Source organism: Malus domestica, chromosome 14 (assembly GCF_042453785.1).
Source record: "Malus domestica chromosome 14, GDT2T_hap1".
NCBI lineage: Eukaryota > Viridiplantae > Streptophyta > Magnoliopsida > Rosales > Rosaceae > Malus > Malus domestica.
In genome coordinates, this window is record NC_091674.1 from 31,441,745 (window position 1) to 31,466,502 (window position 24,758).

The 24,758-nt window shown below is 39.4% G+C and overlaps 5 protein-coding genes across 8 annotated transcripts; 1 reads left to right on the top strand and 4 right to left on the bottom strand.

Annotated features, from left to right (window-relative positions):
• Positions 1-1,892: 1,892 nt before the first annotated feature.
• LOC139191367 (uncharacterized) lies at positions 1,893-5,500 on the bottom strand. Of its 3 annotated transcripts, none has more exons than XM_070812149.1 (4): positions 4,128-4,502; positions 3,772-4,031; positions 3,508-3,632; positions 1,893-3,124 (listed from the first exon to the last, which is right to left on the bottom strand). In XM_070812149.1, the coding sequence occupies exons 2-4, from the start codon at positions 3,898-3,900 to the stop codon at positions 2,332-2,334; spliced, it is 1,047 nt and encodes a 348-aa protein (XP_070668250.1). In that variant the 5' UTR covers positions 3,901-4,031; positions 4,128-4,502; the 3' UTR covers positions 1,893-2,331. The 3 variants fall into 3 exon arrangements, with proteins under 3 accessions (XP_070668250.1, XP_070668251.1, XP_070668249.1); XM_070812150.1 differs by having other exon boundaries at positions 3,772-3,998; positions 4,128-4,360; XM_070812148.1 differs by having other exon boundaries at positions 3,772-5,500.
• Positions 5,501-7,350: 1,850 nt separating this feature from the next.
• LOC103455703 (E3 ubiquitin-protein ligase RING1-like) lies at positions 7,351-11,330 on the bottom strand. 2 transcript variants are annotated; one of them, XM_008395287.4, is made up of 2 exons: positions 9,960-11,330; positions 7,351-7,541 (listed from the first exon to the last, which is right to left on the bottom strand). In XM_008395287.4, the coding sequence occupies exon 1, from the start codon at positions 11,133-11,135 to the stop codon at positions 9,969-9,971; it is 1,167 nt and encodes a 388-aa protein (XP_008393509.1). In that variant the 5' UTR covers positions 11,136-11,330; the 3' UTR covers positions 7,351-7,541; positions 9,960-9,968. The 2 variants fall into 2 exon arrangements, with proteins under 2 accessions (XP_008393509.1, XP_008393510.1); XM_008395288.4 differs by having other exon boundaries at positions 7,351-7,535; positions 9,960-11,301.
• A 1,934-nt stretch (positions 11,331-13,264) lies between these two features.
• Positions 13,265-15,565, bottom strand: LOC103455702 (putative pentatricopeptide repeat-containing protein At3g15130). The gene has a single exon (XM_070812151.1). The coding sequence runs from the start codon at positions 15,475-15,477 to the stop codon at positions 13,693-13,695; it is 1,785 nt and encodes a 594-aa protein (XP_070668252.1). The 5' UTR covers positions 15,478-15,565; the 3' UTR covers positions 13,265-13,692.
• A 338-nt stretch (positions 15,566-15,903) lies between these two features.
• LOC103455701 (dolichyl-diphosphooligosaccharide--protein glycosyltransferase subunit STT3B) lies at positions 15,904-20,499 on the bottom strand. Its single transcript, XM_008395285.4, has 6 exons — positions 19,248-20,499; positions 18,572-19,108; positions 17,743-18,197; positions 17,420-17,542; positions 16,745-16,804; positions 15,904-16,329 (listed from the first exon to the last, which is right to left on the bottom strand). Exons 1-6 carry the CDS (start codon positions 20,172-20,174, stop codon positions 16,200-16,202), a joined length of 2,232 nt encoding a protein of 743 aa, XP_008393507.1. The 5' UTR covers positions 20,175-20,499; the 3' UTR covers positions 15,904-16,199.
• A 40-nt stretch (positions 20,500-20,539) lies between these two features.
• LOC103455700 (DNA-directed RNA polymerase II subunit RPB7-like) lies at positions 20,540-23,027 on the top strand. The gene is made up of 6 exons (XM_008395283.4): positions 20,540-20,865; positions 21,142-21,307; positions 21,432-21,482; positions 22,077-22,142; positions 22,228-22,296; positions 22,745-23,027. Exons 1-6 carry the CDS (start codon positions 20,750-20,752, stop codon positions 22,805-22,807), a joined length of 531 nt encoding a protein of 176 aa, XP_008393505.1. The 5' UTR covers positions 20,540-20,749; the 3' UTR covers positions 22,808-23,027.
• The last annotated feature ends 1,731 nt before the right edge of the window (positions 23,028-24,758 follow it).

Below are 24,758 nucleotides of genomic sequence, written 5' to 3' on the forward strand. Positions count from 1 at the left end.
CAGAAGCTTCACTGCAACATCTTTTTCCATTTCCAAATTTGTAGAAACTATAATCCTTTGGCTCTTAAATTCGTAGCTTGTTGGTTTATTAAGATCATAATCACTACTTTGATCGTAATTAGTAGTTGCAGTTGTTGCTGATTTTTGTTTGTCAATGGCATTGTTATTGTGTTCATCTGCAGCTGCTGCTACGACTTTTTCATGGTAATGATCATCATGTGCAACCGACATTATAATTGTAAGAACTCCTGCCTTGTCAAACTTAGCGCGAACGTCATTTGGATCGCACTTGTCTGAAAGTTTGATTTCTTTGTGGAAGCGACTCCATGTGTTTTCATTAGTTTCCTTCAAAGGACGTTCGCCATGGTTTGTAACGATTCCCATACTATTCGTCTCATCCTTCAAGTGTTCCTTTCTAAAGCCTGATCGACATCGATCAGTACAGTAAGTACAAGAATTAGTTAACAAAATTAAGCAATATCAAATGATCATTCAAATCAACTTGTATCGAAGGGAATTAGATCCTCTCTGGATCTCTTTACCGGAGATCAATGAATATTAACCGTTTATCAAAGTTCGTGCAATCACAATTTTTATATTTTTTACGAAAAACGAAACGGCTTTACTGTTAAAAATATAAAAAAAATATTTAATTATGACCGTACGATCTTTAATGAACGATTAATATTCATTGATCTCGGGATCTGGGGATCTAATTCCGTATACAAGTACGCATGAAATATAATTTACGCAAAATGAAAGTAGGAGGAAGAAGCAAGCAAGCAAGTGTCGGTGAGCGGTTAGAACAGTCAAAGGTAGACAACTCTAATCTAAATAAATAAGAGAAGAAAGAAAAAAGAAAAGAAGAAAAAAAATCGGAAAGGGAGGCAAAAAAGACCTGGTACCGAGTGAACCAGGCCAAACGCCTTTGCGATAGACGATTGATTTCGATTTGCGATTGAAGCATGAGCGGCGGCGGCGGCAGAGGTAGAGGCAGAACAGCACCAACGACGAGCGGGAGCTTGACGACGACCATCACCCTTGAGAACGCGGGCGCATCGTCGTCGCAATCGGAAGGTGTGGTGCTGAGGCTGAATCGGAAGAAGAAGCAGGTGTCGTGGAAGGAAGGGACGGTGGACAACGAGTTCATGCAGAAGAAGAGCTCCAAAAAGTGCTGCATCTTCCACAAGCAGAAGCCCTTCGACGAGGACGACAGCGACGATGACGAACACCATCACCGCCACGACCACGATCACGATCACGACCATCACCCCTCACCTTCTTCTTCGGACATTAACAGAAACGCCGTCTGATCAGTAATATTGTGGATCTGTGACGATGTTTGTAATGCGCTTAGGTGTTTGTTAGAAGGAGAAGGGGCTAATGAATTAGGTTTAGGTTTTGTGAGTGATAAAACAAAGAATTGTAATGCCCCAAAATCCTTGTGATATGTAGTAATTTGTTGATGTTGGTTTTCATCAATTGAGAATTGATATATGGTGCTGATGAATTTCAGTAATGTTGTTTTTTAATCCAAAACTTGTACAAATCTTGCATACAAGTGCAATCTGTTAGATTGTTTTCGCCGTTGAAAGTTCAAAAAGGGAAGAAAAAAAGTTTCACAACCAAATGTTTGCATCAAATGTTTCTGATAACAATTGGTTTGCTTCCTAAGCTCATTGAATTCAATTGTCTCCGGCCTCAAATGTGCAAACCACCGTCGGTCGGAGCCCGAGCATGAGGCCATAGACATGGGCTGGAGCCTGGAGCCTGGAGCCTGGAGCCTGGAGTGGTGGGTGGAGGCAAAGTTGCTTCTTACTGAGAGTGTCAATATAAAGCCAGTGAGCACAAACCACCAATAGAAGATGCAACAGATGAAGTAGAAGAGAGTGTTGTGCTAACAAATTCAATCTACATTGCCAATAAGCAACAAACAATTCTCACATACATTATACAACGAATAACACATAACATGACCCAATACAAGAAGCCAGATTCCTATTTTTCGATACAAATTACAAACTAACACATGACAGCAAACAAGAACAAAACAATAAATAATTTGGCCATATACCAATACCATCTCCTTTTCTCAAGCTGCGGCATGGCATCTACTGTTTCACACTTTATATGCTGTTATAAACATAGTGCTGCATGTCATATCTTATTCACTTTATTTTCCTTGTATCCTCTCCTTGTCAAGTATATTTAATATTGCACCAGCTCTAGAATACGTATGCCTTTGGCGTAATCTGTAGCTGAGAAATTTTCAGCCAACTGGATCGAGTGTATGGAAACAAATCGATGATATCACAGTGCTAATGAATTTCTCTAATCAAGGGCAGTTTTCCAGCGGCCAGTTATTGGCTTTGGTAAGCCATCAAAGATTGGTCTGGCCATCGTTGCACTTGACAGAGCTTGAATGTCTTGTGTCAAGCTCCACCTTGAAGTTGGCCAAATTGATGATGTGTTATTACCGTCTTGGTCTTTTAAGCTTGGTGTGCTTGACGACTTCTGAACCACAGCCATTTCGTCTGTCATGACAGTGATAGAATCCCCCATGCCCACCGGAATAGAGTTCAACCATCCTGACTCCGAATCAGATGGCAGCGATGCTCGGCTTGATGACTTCTGCCTCATGGCTAAACCATTTCCTGTTGAAGCTCTGGTCCCACCACTGTTTTCCCCTTTCAACAACCTTTCAGGTGTGACAGCCCCATTATCAACTTCAGCTTTCTGACGCCTCCGGACTGATTTGTCATCAGATTTCTCACCCTGCCCATCTCCAAGTTCTGCTGCAAGGTAATCAGCCATTGCACCATTCTCCGACAACAGATCAATGGAAGAATGTCTGGACTTCTTAGGGTGACTTAGAGGGTCAGACAATGGTGAGACCGCACTTTGATCAAAGGATTCAGAACTTCGACTTCTGTAGACAGCCATCTCGGTGCCTTCCGCTTTTCCCTTCAAGTTTGGAGATGTTAGACCGTAGTATTTCTGTAAAGTGCTCATTGCTGTAGTGGCCTTCTTCTCATTGGGAGGTTTTGAACCCACAGAAGAGCAGAATGGTTCTAGCACAATAGATTGGCCAAGACATGGGGTGGATTTTTCAACGTCGTTTTCTCTGCAATAAGTTATACAGATGATTAGCTTTACGTAAAGCGGCAGCTATATATATATAGAGAGAGAGAGAGAGAGAGACTAAGAGGCACTTGAGCATCCATTCCGACATGAAAGTTGGTAAAGAAAACGTCATAACTTAAGAAGAAATGCTTCAACCTTGTTATAAACAATAGAGAGTCTTAAGGAAGGAACCCTAACATCAAGTTTTCAGGAATAATAAATCTACGCTAGCAATGGTATTCCGAACATAGAGACGTAACAAGTAGCATGTTAAAATGTAGGATTCAGATCAAGAGTCAAGAGTCACATTAAAAAGATGATATCTCTTCTCTTTCTTGTTATAAATTGTTGGAAATCGGAATGAGAGAAATGAGAAGATGTTACCTTGTGGTTGTGGTTGGAGAAGGAACAGAGGGAGGATGTCTTCCGGGCAAAGGTATTTTCAAGGTGTTCAAAGCGAACATTTGAAGATCCGTAGCAAACCCATTCATCCTTTTAATGTCACACACCTGTTTAGTGTTTACCATTTATCAATTCCATACCAATTTTTGGCAATTAAGACTAGTAAGCACTAAACGTAATTAGGAACAATGCGCAGGCAGGGCAGGAAGCTAATTAAAAAAGGTATATCAGAGAAAAATTGGAAACCTCGACGCCGTATTTGATGGCAACGCCGGCCAGTGTGTCCATCTTTGAGACTTGGTGCTCTATGTAATTCTTGCCGCCGCCGCCTCCTCCTCCATTATTCTCGGCCGACCTTGTATTGGAAGGAGACATAATTGATATGCCTCTTCTTCTCCGATCTCTCGTCCCTTGGCAGCTGTAGCCGAGTGCCGAGTGCCGAGTGCCTCAAATCCAATCCAAATCCAATGGGACTTCGGGGGTAAGAGAGTTTTTCAGAAAGCAAACTGACACAAAACCAGATCCATACAGTAATACAAGAGAAAGAATAAAAATAATATTAAATTGTAAAGAAAAATCAAGTCCACAAAAAAGTCAAATACTTGGCCTTCTTCTTCTTCTTGTATGGTGATGGTGATGGTGATTGTGCTGCTGGAGAAGAAGCATCAGGCAGACAGTTGTTATTTGATTTTTCAAACATTCAAAATAAAATAATAATATTATATTTTCCTTTGACGCGGAATGACAGAGTTGAGTTGAGTTGATGGAGGACTTGAGGAGGACAGCGGACAAGAGAGAGAGGGAGAAGCCGAACCGACTACCGACACATCTCTCAGGCTCAGCAGCAGTAACACTCAATCATTTTTTTCATTTTATTTTTATGCCTAATATTAGATTATTAGAGAATCACCTATCTGTTCTTCTTTCATTTTCTATCTCTTTTCTTCATTTGTGCAATTCTTGGCTTTGATTGGTCTAATAGGGCACTCTTCCGGAGCAGATTTATGTGGTGATACAGTAGTTGAAAAATAATTTTTATTGAAAAAAAAAAAAAACTAGGATTTAAACCTTGTAGTGAAGTCTTTTAGTATTTTAAGCTCAAAATTAAAAATTTCGCCCTTTTTCATTAATTGTTAGTATATTAGGCTTGCATATGAGACTAAAACGATAAAATTAGCCTCACATGTAGCATCACACACTAACAAAAGGAGGGTTCAACTTTAGCCTAGGGTAATGTTAGGGTGACTAAATTTAAAAACAAAATTAGCAAACTAAATGATGTGTCACCAATAAGAATGAGCACGTTTATCAACGGTTAAGGAATAAACCAACTCTCAACTTCAATGTAGTTTAGTTTTAAAAAAATTTCTCCAAATTTAATCTCCCTAGTCTCCAAATTTATCACATGTTAGTAATTAACAAAAAATTAGATAAAATCTTTAATTTTACACATAAATCTTAACAAACTTCACCTCTTACCATAATTTTTTTTCTATCTTAGCATTTTGTATCGTACGATAAAGTCACGCGAAGGAACGACTCTCCCAGTCCCACCTCCGGGCCCCACCCTCCTTCTCGTAGTCGTATGCGTATATGTATTTGCATTCCCACTTAGACTTGCTTCCCCCTACATAAGGTTGGAAGCTTTTTTTTTTTTTTTTTTTTCGAGAAGAGCACAACGGGGGCACAAGGAGGAGGAGAAAAAGAGGGACAATGTTGAACTATTTCATTAATGCATGTGATAGAGAATAGAATTCTCTCATCTCCTTTTATATTCTCATCTCATTTCCTTCTTTCTTCTCACATTTTGCTTTTTGTCTTTTTGTTTCTATAAAAAAATCAATACAAGATGTTGACGTACCTTAATCGTAACCGTTCAAGTAAAAGATAATGAATGAAGAGAAAAAATCATTCTACGTGATATAGACCTACCGACTCAACTTCATCACAATAAGTTAGTAAGTCATCCTAACATAGATATATAAATATATAGGTAAAGTGATGATTTAGTCCCTGAACTATCAACTCAGTAAAAATTAGGTTCTTAAATTATTTTTTCAGTAATAAGTCCCTAAATTCATTAAAAATTGCTAATGTCATCCCTACTAACTATTATATTCAAAGTTATTTTATTTAATTTTTCGTCATTTAAGTCACTTGACACACTTTAGAGTGTAATATTGTTCTTTTCTCGCCTATAAGCCCTTAACATTTAATATAGATTGCAAATCTAACGTCTTATTTACCTTCAAAAGTTCACTCCACATACTATTTCTTTATGTAAAATTATCAAGTTACCCTCCAATATGTATCACATGCAAGTAACATGACTTAAATTAACGGAAAATTGAATTTAAGCTTCGAATATAATATTAACGATGTAACTGGCAGATTTTTATAATTCAAGTACTTATTTTTCTGGAAAAAATAGTTTAAAGACCTAATTTTCATTAATGTGATAATTCATAGACTAAAATGACAGTTCACCATACATACATACATACATACATATATAATGTATTTTAAGTTCAACTTTGCATCCTCTTTTAGTATTAACGATGTCTTCCTAACATTTTTTATATCATTCCAAATTAAAAGGGTAAAAAGACTGTTATATCATTCCACATTAAAAGGGTCATCCATTATGTAGTAGCAACGGCATGTTTACTTAACAAAAATTGGAAAAGACATGAAAGGGAAAGCTTAAAAGTAGGATAACTGGATAAGTAAGAAGAGAGAATCTAAACAACCAATCCCTCCTAGTCAATCCGATTCCTTATTTTTTGGTATTTGTTTATGGATTTTAAGAAAAACTTGTGCTTTTCTAATCTTTACGTGTAAGTAAACGCATGAGAAAGTTAAAGAATAAAATGATTTCCATATCCATATTTTTGTTACCGCAATGAACTCATGAATCAAAATGATTTCAATTCCTGTTTCTTGTAAGTAAACATGCCCTAAAATCAATTGGAAATGTTGCTATAATCTTGTCTTTTCCATTTTAATATTAATCAAGCTACTATTTATACAGACCATGAAACCAAAATGAAATGATATCTATGAGGATCAATCATTGGCATGGAAAATATATTTTGCAGAAGAGATGGCTGTCAGGTAAATTTATATGCAAAGTTTTATACAGTCTAGAGAGAGAGAGAGTTTGTATAGTATTTGAAGTTGGAAGAATGCAAACAAGGCAAAAGGTTCTCTGTGGTAATGCACAAGAAAGAAAGCTGGGTTAGGTTATTTATTAAAATTACACAAACACCCTTACTTAACTGGTGCTTAGAGGGTATGTAGGTAGACTCAAACTGACCCGTAAAATGTCATGCGATTAACGGGTCCATCCGTTAACTACCTAACCAGTTAATCATCCACCCAAATGTTGATTTTAATGGGTGGGTTGGGTCAAGTTGGCTCCAAAATGCCACCTACTCCAAGGTATCAGACACAATGTGATTTTTGGCTACTAAATTCTTGATGCACGGTCAAATAACACGGCCATGGCAACACCAATCTCCATTTCTACTCACTACATACTGGCGGTCAAGTTCATCACCACTAAAGGGATTCACGATTACGGCCATAAACTCCGTGGTTAGGGCGCCTAATCACAATTTGGGTGGGGGTGGGGTGGGCGTGACAATAACAAATATATAGAATCAGAGATACAATATCAAAACCATTTCACAGCTACACTACAATATAAGCCAATTAAGAAAGAAAGACAATGCCTCATATTACAGACATATCCCCAAAATTACCATGGTACCAAAATTTAAAAATAAAAATAAAAAATTACACGACACTCGACAACACGGATCATGCACATAAAATTCTCATAAATTGATGATGAATCTATAAAAGAATTCACAACAATGAAAAATAACGATGGACATTTACCTATGATTATCAGGACAAAATATTTAGAGAAAAACAATTGTCACTAACTGTTAATGTGTAAGATCTTTCTCTTTGTTCAACAATTGGTTGCATATCCAATCTGCCAACTGTACCTACCAAAAAGAGACAAAGCAACCATTTAATTGAAAACTTAATAAATTTATAATATCAGAGCGACAGAGATAGAGAGAGGGAGAGAAAACATTGAGAGCACATAAATTCAAAACTAAACACGACGCCACATGGCAAACTAGAAAAAAAGAGCACTAAGGACTCGTTTGATGTCTAGGATTGAATATTTCACAGTATTCAACATATTTTGAAGGAAGAGATGGAAAAACTGTGTCCAATTTAAAAGTAGAAGATGGATCCAATCCCCCCAAATGAAAGGACTAGAAGGGACAAGTTTCCTTCATGTCTAATCTTCCACTTCTAATACCCTATAAATGAAAAATCATACACCAACCTTCAATATACCTTGAATTTTATGAGTTATCCATTCCAATTCAATCCTAGACACCAAGCAATCCCAAAAGTCTTAGAACTTATAACATAAAGCTATGTTAAGGACTTGCTTCATAAACTAAATGAATCATGCACATAAATGCTGCTGGAAATATAGTCAAACATGCACTCGAAATAATCCAACCAAGGATCCATATTGATTTCCTCAAGTTTCACTATACTAAAACAAAAGAACCTCATTCATGTATGGATTGGCTTAAAAAACTTGGTCGCACAGAAAGACTCATACGATCCAATACTAATACAAACAAGACAGCCTAGATTTGAATGGAAAAGAGAAATAAACATTAAAATCTGATTTGAATGGATAGAAATACTCATACTATCCAATACTGATACAAACAAAACAGCCTAGATTTTTGTATGGTCTAACTCTTTTGAATGGATGGAACACAATACAAAAATCTCATCAGCACACAACTTCAGATGATTCTGATAGCAACAAGAGAATTATGAGTATTACAATTTAACTAAAAATGCAAACAAGTATGCTCCTATAAAAAATCTGATGCATCCAACGATTCAAGAGTCCGACAAACCTAAGAATTCGCAAGTCATAACTGTCGTATTTAGAAAATTGGAAAACAAGCAGAATAACCACTTCCCCAATAGCTTATGGTCAACCTACTGCTTAGAATTTGTATCTCATAACTTCCACATTTAGGAAGTGGAATATGAGCAGAATAACTACTGTCCCACTAGCTTATAGCCAAATTACCGCGTGAAATTTATAAAGCACTCTGACCCACCTATACATCCAACCCCATCTCTTCTTCACTTTTTGAGAGTAACCTTCAAAAGTTGGATACATAAAATAGAAAAAACTCAGAACAACTTGATCTTTTGAAATAAATCAGGAAGGATGAGTCACATATTCTCAAATCTAGAGACTAAGGTCACTGATATAGATCCATAATCATACATGATTGGAATGGTGATCTATGACTACCCTGACCAGGGACACCAGATTAAGACACAAGAAAAGAACAGAAGGTTCACTCCTGGACAAAGTAGGTTTATTCCAAGAGTTAGACAACATTACCCTAGAACACTGCAGATGGTGATCTTAGCCTTTACACATAATAAACCTAGTATGTCGTGGCATTGGTGCTTATGCACCTCGTAGATCTCTCAACTATAAACAAATATCATACTGTCTAGGATATCAAACATTATCCTAGAGATGTCGTTAAAGTCACCTCCTACAACCATCTCAGGAGATACGGGTGATATCAGCCATATCACAGTACGGCGATTGGATACACCAAAATAACAATCATTATGAGTATCAACCAACGCAGCGGCATTTATGTGTGTTATACACAATGGTTTAGTATTATTAGATATGCATCCACAATTCACATCTGTACATTTCCAGAGTTCTTCAGGTATGCATTATAGACTTTTACTAGTTCAAAGAAGGTAATTTATAAGATTGTTGAGGCTTGTTGGAAGTTTTAGATGAATGGAGGTCTACCAGGACTGTTACATGAAGATATCTTTTTAATACGCAGTAGGTGTTCGACTTTTATGTCATGGTAGATTAACCACAAATGGGGAAGTCATACCCTTGTCGTTGTTTAAATATGTATTTTCTAGCATTTTTCACTGGTTGCACGTTGCTTCTGGAGAAACCAATATGACCCACTGCTTACGACAGTTTCTTCCTTTTACCTAACACTATAGGACTCCCAGTCGTTTCATCCCACATTGATTAGCTACAAATAACTCGTGCAAAACAATGTTTCTAAGGTACAATCCAGTTGCAAGTTTGCCACATAGAAGGTTTACGAATAAGTATTATCAAATAAAGACTTCAAATTTACATGATTTTTCATGAAAATATGAGTTAAACTAGTGATGCAAAAATAAAGGAGCTAACGATCATTGTTTGCCAAGGATATAAATAACAAAGTTTGACAGGCACATTCAAGCTTGTTAGGTCAGAATAACCAAATGGAAGACAAAGATATATGAATGTGTTAGGTAAGTAACAAGTGCAATACCAATTGTGCTCAATCAAGATCTTCTTGCCTAGGCTCCTCCGATCCAGGGTTATGCCTTCCCCTATTCCCTGAGTTCGACTCCTCATTGTTTCCACTCCCAGTATTGCTAGTCTCGGCCGGACCACCAAGTGCCCCAAAAAAGCGTGGTAGGGAAATGGTAAACCTCCGCTCCACCGTTCGAGGACTTGGACTCGGATTGTCTAGAGATGGCGTGCCAATTCCTAACCCAAACCCACTACCACTCCCACCACCGCCCATAGAAATATTAGTCCCACCAGGAGCCGCAGATTGACTAGTTTGATTGCCATTTCCGGAGTCCCCACGGATCCTCTGCTCGTATTCAGGATCATCAGTGGGCAACTCGTGGCGACAGACAGGACATGAGTTATGCAATTCCAGCCAAGGCAGAATACAATCCGAGTGGTATAAGTGCTTACAGGGCATCTGTTTGGCCTCCTCACCGAGCTCGAATGAGTCCTTACACACCGCGCACTGTGACGAATCCGAAGCCAACAACTCCTCTGAGATTTTCACAACCGGCAAGGCTACGATGGCGGACTTAGAGGCAGGTGGGGTGCCGTACCTGTTTGGATCGTTCTCGGCTAATTGTTGGATCAATTGCTCGATGCCCGGGCCAAAGAAGTAATCGCCGAGATTAAGATTGGTGGGAACACGAAAACCAAATGGGTCCCCGCCGCCGCCGCCAGGGCTGCCATCGATCACGAACTGGACATTGGCACCATTTGCCCTCAGGGTTTGCAAGTAGTTCTGGAGGAAGACGAAGGGGTTGAAGGCGTCGGGGTCCTGAAAGGGTGAGGAGCGTGAGGGTGCGCCACCGAAGAGGGAGGAGAGATCATCGGCGAGATTGGCAGGGGCGGGAGCGGAATCGGGAGCGGGACCAGAGGCGGAGGAGGAGAAGAGGAGGGGAAATCCGCTGGAGGCGAAGGGAGGGGCGTCGGAGGAGGGGAAGGAGAAGAAAGGATTGGGGGGGAAAGGGTTAGGGTTAGGGTTGGGGGTTTCCATCTCTTCGAGGAAGCCGCCGCTGCAAAGAGGGCAAACGAGATCGTAGGTAGGTGAGGGGGTGAGGGAAACCGTACGGTCGCACCGGTGGCAGAAGTAAAGCTGAGGGGCGATCGGACCGCCAACACTGCCGGAGTGGCCGCCCGAGGACGACATGACTCTTGGGTTGAGAAAGGAGAGGGAGAGATTTGGCAGAGAGGACGTGCGAGGTTATATGGAGGACGAAACGAGGGAGACCTGAAACTCAAGGCTCACTTTTGGCTAAGGGGAGGGAGTTTTTACTTTTTTAGAGAGAGAGAGAGAGAGAGAGAGAGAGAGATGAGAGTGGTAACTAATGAGTGGATGAAATGTGGCGTTTAGGCGAGTGCGCGCCGATGTACGACCACACGACGGTTGTGGACTACTAGGAGTGGACTCTTTGTCCTAATACACTACAACGCTATCTTTCTTTTTTCTTTTCTAATTTAATTCCTTATTTTTCATCCTATTTAAAATGGTTTTTTCCTTTTACTCTTTTAATCCTAACCCTATTCCTATATTTATGGGTTTAGATTTTTTTCCTTTTAATGATTACATTTGGTTTTTTCTTTTTTTTTATTAAATGTAAATTCTATAAAGGCTTTAAGCTACAACTTTCTTTTCCCCACATTTTGCTAACAATTAACAAATGACGGTAAATTCCCTCTTTCTTATTAAACAATTTAAAAAATAAGGTTATTTAAATAAAATTTAAAAATAACAACATTATGCAAGCTTCCATTTTGATTTACAGCAACATATATGCTGGAAAAGTGATGACGAATAATCGGGCCGATTTAAGGAAAGGCTCAATTTGTATGAAATCAGATATTGTGTCATGAATTCATGCTTACTTTGCTTGAATGCCAAGCAATGCTTTAACTTGTTTCAAACTTGCAAAATCTTTCGTTTGGATTTTTTTACTAGCACCCCACAAATTATTAAATACACCCCATTCAATATTTAATGTTAAATGACTTGTATAAGATAACTATTTAAGCCCTAAAAATAAAATAAAAACAATTATTTTCATCCTGCACCCCAAATCATTTAAAAAGATTTTGATTTTTTTCCTCTCTTTCCCTTATTGCTCATTCTTTATTTAGCTATTCTTAATTCTTGATCTGCCAAAATGCATTATTCATGAATTAAAAGACTACAGCTGATATGAGTTTTGATGAACTCCTTAAACCAAAGTGATTTTTCACAGTACTGGAAATGAAGAAGCAACAAATAATGAATACATTAGTCAAAACTGATATTTGGAGGTTGCAAATGTGCTCAAGACAAAGACTAATTTTTTTTTTTGGGACAAGATGAAGACTTGAGGTGGATTTTGGTGTGGGGTGTGAGGGTAGTTTTGGTTAGTAAGTGGGGTGTATTAAGTTAGTTTTTAGTTTAAAAAATGAGTGTGAGGTGTTTTAAGCATGGGGTGTATTCAACAATATGTGGAATGCCAAGAAAACAACCCTAATCATTTTCAAGCAAATCTTTTGAGGTTGTAACCCGCGGACCTGAGGTTAGTAAAAAACCCCAAATCCAAAGAGCTAAAATTTAATTATCATTGAAGTAATTTAAATACACGCGCGAAATTATATGCATGAGTGCAATGCAAAACGCCCTCCCTATTTCCCGTTAATCCATCTAATTTTGCCTCTTTTTGTCACCAGCCCCGAATTACGCATAAAGCCCATGTGCGTTTTGGGTTGACCTAAGACCTGATGCCTACAGAGTTGGGCTCAACTACACAAAAGCTCCTAGTCATTAGCACCATTTCCAAAATTTCTTTCTAATAATTCAACCCATTCTCACATCATGAATAGCTATGAAAGTTTCCATTTCTCTTTGCACATAGCAAGGATAATCATAAAATCAATATTGAAAACCAACTCGCCTTTAGAATCATCAATCATATTCGACCAACATTTCGAAACATTATTCAGATTCAAACCACCTTCATAATAACGTAATAACAAACAGACATACAGAAGCAATATTCAAACTAAATAATAGAAGGTTTCCCAGAAACCCTACCTTGATTCCAAAGTAAAAGAGCAACTCCACCTGATTGTGTAACATCGAACACATTGCTTCACCTCTTACGTTCCTAGGTACAAGTACAAGCTATCACTATAGCATGTATAACAAGTAAACCCTATGCTAGGTACCTAGGATTTATTGCTCACTTCAGAAATCCATACATGAGCAATGACATGAAATTAGGCATATACAAATCACTTTAAAATAGTTTGAAACACTTCAGCCTCTAACTATATAAAAGCTTTACTCGTTTTGGTCTATGATCTGAGGGACAAAATCATATGGTACACATATATAATATAATCGTTTCTGACTTTAAAGAAATGCTTTATTGCCTAACATGGCTTAAAACGAATTTGACTAATAATGTTTAACTTGATAATATGATAAATAGCACTTGTATCATTACCTCTGCACGGGCCACAGCCGTGGAACAATCTAGCTCTCAAGGAGAAGCCAACGAATTCCACCCAATTAAACAGCATGTAGGAATTCCAAGGAGAAGGAATTTCTACTTGTCTAAGATTTTATCATTTATAGCCGACCCCACTTAGTGGGAAAAGGCTTTGTTGTTGTTGTTGTAAGATTTTATCATTTGAATAATAGTAAGTGGATGAGAATATGGAAGCAGGTACCAATGGAATTAAGCAGGTCTTTACAGAGGTGATGATGCCTGGCCTTTTTCCACTTCAATCCAACTGGATCCTGGCACTTTCTGCACATCCCTAGCCTCCATTAGTTTCCTAAGCATCCCAACATCATCCCAATTGCTCAATCCAGCAAAAATGTTTGACAGTAGCACATACGTTGATGGATCCCTTCTGTTTATATCTAACGCATGCTCTGCCGCCCGCTTTCCAGTTTCTGTATCGCCATGAATCTGGCAAGCACCAAGAAGAGTTTGCCAAACCAGAACACCTGGCTTAAAGGGCATGCTCAGGATTAATTCCTCAGCTTCCTTAATGCATCCTGCTCGGCCTAGAAGATTCACCATGCATGCATAATGGTCTTCTCCTGGGGAGATTCCGTGGTCATGAGTCATGGAGGCAAAATACTTCCATCCTTCATCAATAAACCCGCCCTGGCTACATGCATAGAGTACACATATGAAGGTGATGTAATTTGGCTCAATACTGTCTTCCTCCAGCCTCATCTTATCAAAAATCTCAACAGCTTCCCTAGCTTGCCCGTTTTGTGCGCACCCCATGATCATTGCAGTCCATGACACCACAGACGGATCCTTCATTGACTGAAAAACACGCCTTGCACCCTCCATCCATCCACATTTTGCATACATGTCTAGCAGAGCGTTATCCACGCACACATCAACATCAGTACTGGTTTCGAGTTTAATTCTCAAGCCATGGAATTTCTGCCCTTCATCCAAGGAAGCCAAATTGGCACAGGCATTCAGGGCAGTTGCAAGCGTGAACTTGTTAGGCTTTATACCCACTTTCTTCATTTGATCAATAACCTCAAGCGTTTTCCTTGGCTCCCCACATTGAAGACACCCAGCAGCCATTTGGGTCCATGAGCACACATCTTTTGAAGGCATTTCATCAAAGGCTTTGAAGCCCTCCATTAACTTCTGATTCTTAATGTACATATCAGCCAACGAATTCCCCACACAAATCTCAGCCCCATAGCCATACCTGACAAGCTGTGCATGAACTTGCTCGCCCATTTTAAGATCAGTGAGAGCAGCCAACCCAGTGAGAACACTCGAAAATGTGTAGCTGTCGGGTTTCACTCCCTCGAGATTCATGCGACACCAGAATGTCGGTATTTCCAAATAAGAATACTGCAAGTATCCAGCCATCACAGCATTCCAAGACACTATATCTTTATTGAGGCAATTCTCAAAAACTTCCAAAGCACTTTTTAATTCTCCATGTCTTACTAAAACAGTCAAAAACGCATTACTGAGAAAAACATTCCACTCAAATCCTAGCCTAACGATGAATGCATAGACTTGGTAAGCTTGAGTCAGATTCCCATACAAGGAACAGGCGTGGAGGGCGCTAACCAAGGTAAACTCATTGGGCTTGGTGGTGCCGTCCCGGTGCATACGACCAAACAGAGACAGGGCTTTCTTAGGAGAGTCATGTTGGACAAAGCCCGTAATGACCGCAGACCACGACACAACATTCTTGTGAGGCATTTCATCAAACAGTTGGAGAGCATTAATAAGATCGCCGCATTTAGCATACATGTTGAGTAGATGGTTTTGAAGAAAAGGACAGAAGGGCAGAAGGCCTCTGATGAGTTTAGCATGGAGTGCTCTGCCATGGGGTAAGTTAGAGGTCTGGGCACAATAACGCAAGAAACCGGAGTAAGTCTGTTCCCCTGTGGCCAAGTTGTGTGTGGATTTTGATACGATAAGCGTAAATGTATATCCAAGAAGAGCGCGAGTACCCGGGCGGGAGCGGGGACGGAGCATCTATCTACCCAAGTTGTTTACTTTTTATCCAACGTGACTGCTTTGGTTTTTGTCTCGTTTTTCTTTAGGAATAATTTTAATTTTCTCTTTTTTTTTTGTCAAATTTTAATTTGCACTAAAAAAAAAAAAAATTACCTTTTCAAATTATGAAACTTGTTGGTCTGTTTCCTATGCGGAAATTAATCATGAAATTCCTCAACCACAGCGAACCACTTGATCGAAAAAAATAAAAAAAATAAAAAAAACAAGTGGTCCTTTACCACAATATTGAACCCTTGCATAACGGCATGACTTCGAACTATCGTTTGAAAAAAAAACAAAAAAAACCAAGCCCCTTCACTGCATGCATGAATGGTGCTTTTGGCTCATCCAATCTTCATATTCTGTCTTCAAAAAGTAATAATGATATTATGATAACGTACCAAATTTAATAATTTATCGTACGACTGAAATTAAAACTGCTCAAATGTTACATTGTAAAATCTCTCAACGATACAATGAACAAAACCGTTGTAATTCAGAGGCAAAAAGACGACCTTCCAATTAAGGGTTCCGGATCAGATCAGTAACTTCAGTGCCACAAACCAAGTCTAAGAAAAGAAAATTACGCTTTTACTATCTTCTAAAAACCCTATCTCAAGACTCCAATCTCTCCGCCCTTCATCTAACCATGTTCCTTCACTATTGTCCTTTCCTTCCTTGTAGCTGCAAGAGAGCCGGACTTACCACCTATTATTTGGTGGTTTCACTTTGTAAATACGAACAATCCAATTCGACGTTGTGAATGCCTCTTCCAGGTATTCAAGTTTGATATCCTTATTTCCAATTTCAACACCCCGTGCACGATCATACCTGTCAATCAAAACAACGACAATCAGCTATTTGGCATAGGTTGCACATGCTCATGCACTGCAAGCATATAAGCATACAGATGTGCTTATGCAATAATTTACTCTCCATTTTCACCCAATAATGTACTAGGCTTCAACTAGTAGTGTAAACCCAAGCCAGCGGTAAATTACCAGTCTACTGCTGCCTTTAATGCAATATAAAACTCAGGAAGAGCACCTAGAATTATCAATCTTGGAATATTATGGCCATTCTCTCAATAAGGACTCCGGTTTCTACGTTTTCTATTTGTCAATCAGTTTAGACAATTGTTGTAGTGTCTCATACTCCACATGCTGTGCTTTTGCATTACACTTGTGCATTTGTTTGCACGGAAGCATGCACACCTATAGTTGTTATCAAGGCACGTGAAACTTACCCAGGTGGTTTGCCATACTCTGTCGTCAGCTCTCCAAATCGATAGTAAGACAGCTTGTACCTAATCACCATAAAAATGGAAAAAAAAAAAAATCATTCCTGTACAGAACTAGACATAATACGTAAGGAACACAAATGGTATAATAATTTTCAAATGGATAATTCATCGAAGGGTCTCTGACTAATTTTGAGTGAGATAGCACCCTAATACCCCACACATTAGAACCAGTGGTCCAGCAGAAATGAAACTCGATTTACATTATGATATACAGCACACTTACATCAATCACTAGGCCTTAAGGATTGCAAACCAAAACATCATCAAACCAATTAGCTCTTTAACTATTTTCAAGCCAATATAAGGTGTTATTTTATGACTAAAAGTTTGAGAGAATTCATTCATAAAAGAACAATCAAAATCATAAGCTCAGTGTAACAAGCATAGGTTTTCCATTTTTGCCTACTTTAAGGCATCATACCGATTTTCATACACACAAATTGTTCTGGATTATGGAACCCCTTTGGACGCATGTGTTTTTTCTTTTACTATGTTCGTGAAATGAAGTAAGGTGTGGTCCCACTAGGGAAAAAGATGAAATCATTAGCTCTGTTAAAAAATCTCACATGTATGCACATAACATATGTTTGCACATCTTAGCTGCGTTATGAAACTTACATGAGACAGTTCAACATCTTGGGAGCTGCACCTTTGTCAACACGATATTCACCATTAACAAGGTAATCAGGTTCCTTAATTACAGGAAATACTCCACCCCCAATTCTCACCATCCACAGAAATCTGGCATGAAGAAATTTGTATTACTATATAGTGAAAGCAGAAAAATAACTAACAAGATTATTACTTTCAATTATATTGAACAAAATGGTTCTGAAGAAGCTTCAGAAACATGGATACAAACGTCAGACAACACTGTCATAAAATGCTTTACCAAATAGCAAGTGATGTTCAAAAGTTTAAATAAATTCTTATGAACTTACTTGTTGATATCATCAGAAGAATAACCTGTAACACCACCAAATACAACTAAGACATAGTCGACGTCAAGCGATCTCATTATGTCATATGCCTCATCTTCATAAGATGACATTGCACGCCCAACTGTAGCAATGTGCGTATTGTTCCAGGTGTTATTGTCAACTATAACAGTTCTGTTTCCCATTGCAGTGATTTGGTACCCATAATCCCACCATGACATCACTTTAGCATCTGGAGGAGTATTCTGACGAAGCCAAAAGTATGCCTCACGGTAATCATCAAATATGACCCTGTTCCCATGGGCACCCCTCGCAGCCAGAACAATTGAGGGAGATGAGTATGCCTCTGACGTGACCCAGGTACAGTGAGTTGCATACTTACTAAGCAAGTAGAATGCACCAAAGAGTAAGACAAGAGCACCATTTTTTTGAAAAGGCTGAGATTGATCAATTGAACCCTGCTTGTTACACAAATGTTAGCAAGATACTACGTGTTATATACTGTAATTAAAAAATAAAACAAAAAAGGGTACTTGATATATAACACCAAAATATCTCAAAAGAAAATCACATGGGTGGTTCTAAACGCACGATCACGATCTCCTCGCCACCATTAAGAACCAAAATCCATACTCACTAACCATGGATCCAAATCAGACAGCAGATATTTATTCAGAAAATTAATTTTCTTTCTAGAGACTCAAATATCAGCCATTGCATTTGGTTCAAATAGACGGTGAGTATGGACTCTGTATTCAACAGTGAGCAAGAGATCAACACTGCAAGTATATGTTTGTGTGTATGTATGCATATAAAGGAGTAAAGATGTCACCTTTGAAGAACCCTTTGTGCTGCTGGTGCCTTTGGTGGAACCAGTTTGGGAAACCTTGTCCTTTGCCCTTGCCAACTGTGTCAAATTCTTTATAGTCGCAGAGACAGCAATGGCACTAATAAGACAAACTGCAGGTGTGGCAACAAGAATCAACCGAACCATGACACCAGCAAAGTACATGCTTGTAAGACCATACATTACTACAAATATGGTGGCATCTGACAAACGCTTGAAGCAGAAGTAGAGACCGGCAGGGAAAAGGAAGAGCAAGATATGAAAATCGAACATAAAAGATGACCAAGCCGTCGGTTGGTGCTCAGAGACAGATGCAATAATAGGAATGTGATCCTTGGCATATGTTGGATCTAGCAAGGAATAAAACCGCCCTGTCCATGGAGAGATATAGCCAGATGCAGTGCCGACTCCCAAGGCAACACCACCAACGCCTACAGCGCAGGTGACAGTGATCCTTAAAAAGGCTTGAAACATCTTAGAGTCACTTAGTAGGTGCTTGACATAATCTAAGAAGTAAAATACCTGCCAACCCCATCCCCCGTGTCACCAAACAAACATGAAAAATGAAGTAAGTACCAAGAAATGAATTGACAAAAAGACACAGATAAACTGAGTTAATGTATGGAATGGAAAAGCAACCTAAGGAAAACAACCTACCAACCTGCATCAAGAAGAAGACGCCCATGGCAGCCATGTGCTCCCCAGACTGAACGTGCTGAAAGCCGACAAAGCGAATTTGCATAGCGAGCAACATTCCGAGAATATAAGTGCAATTGTAGGCGACATACAACCTCATGGAATATCGCCCGGTGATCAAAAGCACCAAAACGTAAAGGGGAATCAAGTTAATTATAAAGATATAACCTCCCCAGGCAGAGACCATGTAGAAGTAGCCCAATGCGGAGCCCAACGCCCAAGCGAGCGAGCCGGTGTTGACGGCCTTGACGAACAAGTAAAACGTCAGCAACAGGGCGAAAATGGCGACACCCTCATTGTCGTAGGAGCCGGCCACCGATCTGGAGATGTAGCCGGGGCAAATGGCGATCAATGCGGCGGCGACAAGGCCGGCGCCGGTGTCCCAAATCTCTTTACCGAAGAAATATGCTACGAGGGTGGTGTTGGAGGCGAAAAATGGAGCGGTCAGGACGCAGACTTCGCGAATGTGTACGGCGAAGCTGAGGAATCGGAGGGCCCAGTAGATGATGGCAGCGGTGACCATGAGGCCAGGGTAGAGGGTGCCGCCGATGATCCGACCCAAGGGGTACCAACTCTCGGAGTCGAACCAGTTCCAGAATTCGTAGAAGCCCTTCTCGGTAAGGTAGAGGGTAGTACGGTAATTGAAATAGGGATCGAACTCGTGGATCATGGACTCGTAGCGGAGGACGCTGAAGAGGCGGGTGATGAAGGCGAGGACGTAGACCAAGCAGAGGATGGAGACTCGGATCAGGAGCTCCTGCTGCTTGGTCTTCAGTTTTAGGGTTTTGAACGAGAAGTTGCCGAGGAGACCTGACATGGATGTGGCTAGGGGCGGAGATTGGCCGGTTTTCGTGGTGGCTGTGGCGTTGAGGGGCTCCGTTTTTCCGACCATGATGTTGGTGTTTCGTTTGAGAAAGAAACGAACTGGAGCGAACTGAATTTCAGGGGTTTGCACTTTTCAGTTGCGTTTCACTTGTACACTTAAAAGTGGTAGGAGTGACATTTTAGGGATGACACAAGCACGAAAGACAAGGATCAAGGATCAGGAAGGGGATCTGCTCCTGCGATTACAAGTGCGATCACAGGGACGACACAAGCACGACAGACAAGGATCAAGGATCAGGAAGGGGATCTGCTCCTGCGATTACGAGTGCCATCACTCGCCGCGACGCAACTTGTTTAGGAGAATCTCCCGCAGGTCAAACATTAACAGTGTTGGACTTGGATATTTTGGGCTCTTGCTTTATTTGGGCTGGCTGGGCCCTCGAATTGGGATTTCCTTTTTACTATGATGTCTTCGTCTCACGGAGACAAGGTTAGGTATCTGCCTTGCTACAGCGAGGGAAAGAGTATCTCTCTGGAGAGAGAAGGAAGTAAGAAGTTCCTAGTTGGAAGGGTTAGGGCAAACATCGAATTCTCAATTTCCAACTCGTCAATCAGAATTGAGAGATTCAGGGAGAAGGAAAGATGTTCTTCCATATAGTGCTGGAGAGGAACATGCAGCTTCATCCTCGCCACTTTGGCCGCAATCTCCGTGAAAATCTCGTTTCCAAGCTCATGAAAGATGTCGAAGGCACTTGCAGGTTGTCCTCTCTCTCTCTCTCTCTCTCTCTCTCTCTTCGGCTTTATTTTTTCTTGTATTGTTTGCTTTATGCTGTTGGGTTATGCATTACACGTCAGAACACGAAAACAAACCAAAAGTTGCTTCTTGTCGATCCTTTACCACGTTCTTTTCTCCTATCCAATTCAATATTGACATTCAAGTGCTTTACTTAGTGTCTTTCAAACCAAATATATGGCAGATTCTCCATCACGGGTTGGGATGGATCTAGTAGTTGATATGAATACTTTTTGTGCAGTGGTCAACATGGATTTGTGGTTGCAATTACGGGCATAGAAAACATTGGGAAAGGGATGATTCGTGATGGGACAGGCTTCGTCTCATTCCCCATCAAGTACCAGTGTGTTGTTTTCAGACCATTCAAAGGAGAGATCTTAGAAGCTGTTGTTACCATGGTCAACAAGGTATGCTTTTCCTCTTTCACCTATTAACGTTTTATCATCAGTGTTCTTACTTTGCTTTTGCAAGCTCTTGTATTCTGTATAATACTAACTGCAGAAAATGTAATGTCATCTCCAAATTTTATAGATGGGATTCTTTGCTGAGGCTGGTCCTGTTCAAATCTTTGTTTCGAACCACGTAAGTATCTCTTCCCCCTTTGATTATTCTGAGCAGTGATAAGCATTATCCATATCTTGTTAGAAAACTTTGTTTTCCATAATGTTATCGAGTACAAAGTTGTAAACTTTTGCAAGGACTTGGGTTGTATTGTTGCTATGTTATTCTTTTACCTTTGCCGTCATTTACCCCCTTCCTTCCAAATAACAAGTTCTACTCAACTTTTTAAATAAAATGTCAGTCTAAAGAATGATATACTTTTAAGTTAGTCAATCTTGTATCTTTCTTTAAAACATAATCTATGTTGTATTTTGGCTTTGTCACCCAACCGGTGATGGCCAGCACGCCTCGAGTTCGGTCCTCACTGGAAACTAGTGTCGAGGTGTGGCATAAGTAGTGGTCTACTAGTCTTTTATACAAAGGAATAATTCTCATAAGCAATAATTCTATGAGATTTGTACTTTCTCAACTTCTTTGGATTATAGGTTTCTGGTTTTTGGAGTTTAAAGAGTACTTGTTTCTTTTGCTGTCTCAGTTAATGGGTTAAACTAACATGTCATAATCATTATGTTTTCCATATACAGTGTATGTTAATGTCCTCATCTTGTTTTGTAGTTGATACCGGATGACATGGAGTTCCAGATTGGGGATATGCCAAACTATACAACATCAGATGGATCAGTATGCTTCTGTTTCAAATGATTCTCAGCTGTTTCTTTTAGCTTAGATTTATACGGTTAAACATTGATTTCTTGTTATTTTGCAGGTTAAGATTCAGAAAGACAGCGAAGTGCGATTAAAGATAATTGGAACCCGAGTAGATGCTACTGAAATTGTATACCCTCAATCTGTTTTCTCTTCTCTCCGTGACTTGTATGTTTTGCCATTTTCCTTGTACTGTCCAAGTGATTCAGCTTTAGTTATGGACGAAAAGGGTAGGGTGAGGATGATTTAGAGGCGTAAAGTAGCAGCGTCATCCTAGCCTTCTAGGAATGGTCCTGTTTACCCTTGATTAGTCAGCGTGTCATATTTTGAATTTTCAACACTAAATCATACTGAATGTGGTGTGGTGGGATGATCATCATGATCCAACCCTACATTCTGATGAATTTCCTGCTTGTTTGATCCTGGTTCTCCGCCATAGTCAGTTTTTTACGCATTTAGTTTCTTAGAGCCTGGCTGAAGCCACTTCTATAGAAAGGGGCTAGAATCGTTTTGTCCTTCATGATATTTAGCGTCTTTTTGTTTGTTTCTGATACTAGTTTTTCCCTCTAATTTTGCAGTTCTGCATTGGCACCATAAAGGACGATTTCTTGGGTGTGATAAACGATCCTACGACTGCTTAATGAAGTTGGGATATTGTGGGCATAGACATTTGCCCGTTTGCCTTGTGGCATTTGAACTGTTGCATAGCCGAGTAGCGTGGAATTTTTGTGTTTAACTGGCGGAACGTTTAGACTTGCCTTGTAATCCTAGAACAGATAAAACCATTCTTGAATTTGTGTACATTCTAATCTTATATTTACTAGTCACAACAGTACTAATTCATGTTTTATTGTTTTGTGATCGGTCGATTTGTACATAGTATTTCGTCTAAATTGCATAGATCATCCCTGTGGTCCAGAGTAAGTCTCAGACTTGGTGAAGTCCGTTGCCATTTAGTACTACGGTCAAGTGATATTTCTCATCACTTATTATGAGTGAGAAGTCTTAGGTTTAAGTCTCGTTAAAGGTGAATTTGAAGGATTTGGATCCTCTCCTGAGCCCAAGGAGAGGATCCTCCTGACCACGAAGTGTGAGCAGTTGTTTTCATTCAACGGTTACAAATATGGGGTTCTTTTAAAGTTATAATAATTATAACTGTTAAATGAAAATCCAACGGCTTACACTCCTTGGTCAAGAGGATCCTTTCCTTGGGCTTAGGAGAGGATCCAAATCCGAATTTGAACTGCATAATTGATAGCCCATTATGAACCTTATTTCACTTCCACCCCCTTGTGTGTTGTTTGTTAAAAAAAAAAAATCAAGATTTCTATCCAAGCCTTGTCATTTGTTGTTCACGTGTAGGGTAATAGTCCTTTCACGCTTAAATCGAAGTAACTTGTGAAAACTAAGGGTCTGTTTGGTATTCTATATGAAATTTTTTATCATTTCTCAAAACATATCTTAAGAATATTTCTTGAAAACAATTTTCTTTAAGACTAAAAAATTTGATTGGTTTGCGATTTAAAATTTTTAAATATTACGGCTTAAATTAGACAAATAGATATAAAAAGAGAGGGATGGAGGAAAGGGAGAAAGAGGAGAAATGAGGAAAGAAAGTAAGAGATAATTGAAAGAAAGAAAAATAAGATAGATGATCGGACGAGATAAAGAGGAAGAGGAGTGAGAGAAAGAACAATTTTTTCATTGTGATCGGAACACAGGGGGGTGATACACCACGTGTTTTTATATAAGTGGTGAGAAATTTTATTTTTTAAGTTAAACTTTTTAACACACATATCTCACTATTTGTATAATGACACGTGGTGTACCACCCTGTATACTGATCACACTGAAAATTTTCTCAAAAATAACCGAGAGAATGAAGAGAGCAGATTGGATGAGAGACAAAAAGGGTAAAAAAAAAAAAGAGTGGGAGAGAGATAGATTTGGAATGAGAGGGGAGGAGAGAGAGAGAAAATAAATGAGTGAGTTTAGAGCAAGTCCACCCCAAAGGGTAGGTCGACTCACAGTCCACAAAATGGCCCGGCAGGCATAAAAAGTGCTTCAACCCAGCCTAATAGGCTGGGAATAGGCTGACACACAGCCCAAGCCGTCCTATAAGGTGGCCCAAAATGTGTAGAGCCAAGGCCCGGCCTATGTGACATCATGCTGATACTAGTGTGACGTCACATGCCATTTCAATTTTTTTTGCGCTTCGCGTGTGGAAAACACGCGCACGTGGTCACGAGTGGCCGACAACATCGCAGAGGTGGGGCCCACTATGCAGGAGCACTATGGTGTTCTTCCGTGTGGATACGTGGCACAATGAGGATCGTTGGATTTCCAGCGGCTATTTTTTTGAGCCGTTGGATTTCCAACGGTAAAAAAAATTGAAATTGAAATTTAATGGCTACTGACATGGCACAATGAGGACCATTCGATTTTTAGATCAACAGTCCAGATTTTTTGACCAAAAAACTTAAAAAAAAATAAATTAAATGTTAGAAATTAATAATATTTTTTTATAAAGTCAGAAATTAAAAATCAAATTAATTTTTTTATTATTTTATAATAAAAATTAATAATATTTTA

Bases quoted from the DNA above. Each gene is read 5' to 3' on its own strand.
- LOC139191367 (XM_070812148.1), bottom strand. From the start codon at position 3,900: ATGTCTCCTTCCAATACAAGGTCGGCCGAGAATAATGGAGGAGGAGGC. The intron at 3,633-3,771 runs GTTTCCAATTTT...AACACTAAACAG, and splicing joins CCATCAAATACGGCGTCGAG to GTGTGTGACATTAAAAGGAT. The intron at 3,125-3,507 runs GTAACATCTTCT...AACTTATTGCAG, and splicing joins TCTCCAACCACAACCACAAG to AGAAAACGACGTTGAAAAAT.
- LOC103455703 (XM_008395287.4), bottom strand. From the start codon at position 11,135: ATGTCGTCCTCGGGCGGCCACTCCGGCAGTGTTGGCGGTCCGATCGCC.
- LOC103455702 (XM_070812151.1), bottom strand. From the start codon at position 15,477: ATGCTCCGTCCCCGCTCCCGCCCGGGTACTCGCGCTCTTCTTGGATAT.
- LOC103455701 (XM_008395285.4), bottom strand. From the start codon at position 20,174: ATGGTCGGAAAAACGGAGCCCCTCAACGCCACAGCCACCACGAAAACC. The intron at 19,109-19,247 runs GTTGGTAGGTTG...TGGGGTTGGCAG, and splicing joins GCGTCTTCTTCTTGATGCAG to GTATTTTACTTCTTAGATTA. The intron at 18,198-18,571 runs GTGACATCTTTA...TGTAACAAGCAG, and splicing joins GCACAAAGGGTTCTTCAAAG to GGTTCAATTGATCAATCTCA.
- LOC103455700 (XM_008395283.4), top strand. From the start codon at position 20,750: ATGTTCTTCCATATAGTGCTGGAGAGGAACATGCAGCTTCATCCTCGC. The intron at 21,483-22,076 runs GTAAGTATCTCT...CTTGTTTTGTAG, and splicing joins AAATCTTTGTTTCGAACCAC to TTGATACCGGATGACATGGA. The intron at 22,143-22,227 runs GTATGCTTCTGT...GTTATTTTGCAG, and splicing joins ATACAACATCAGATGGATCA to GTTAAGATTCAGAAAGACAG.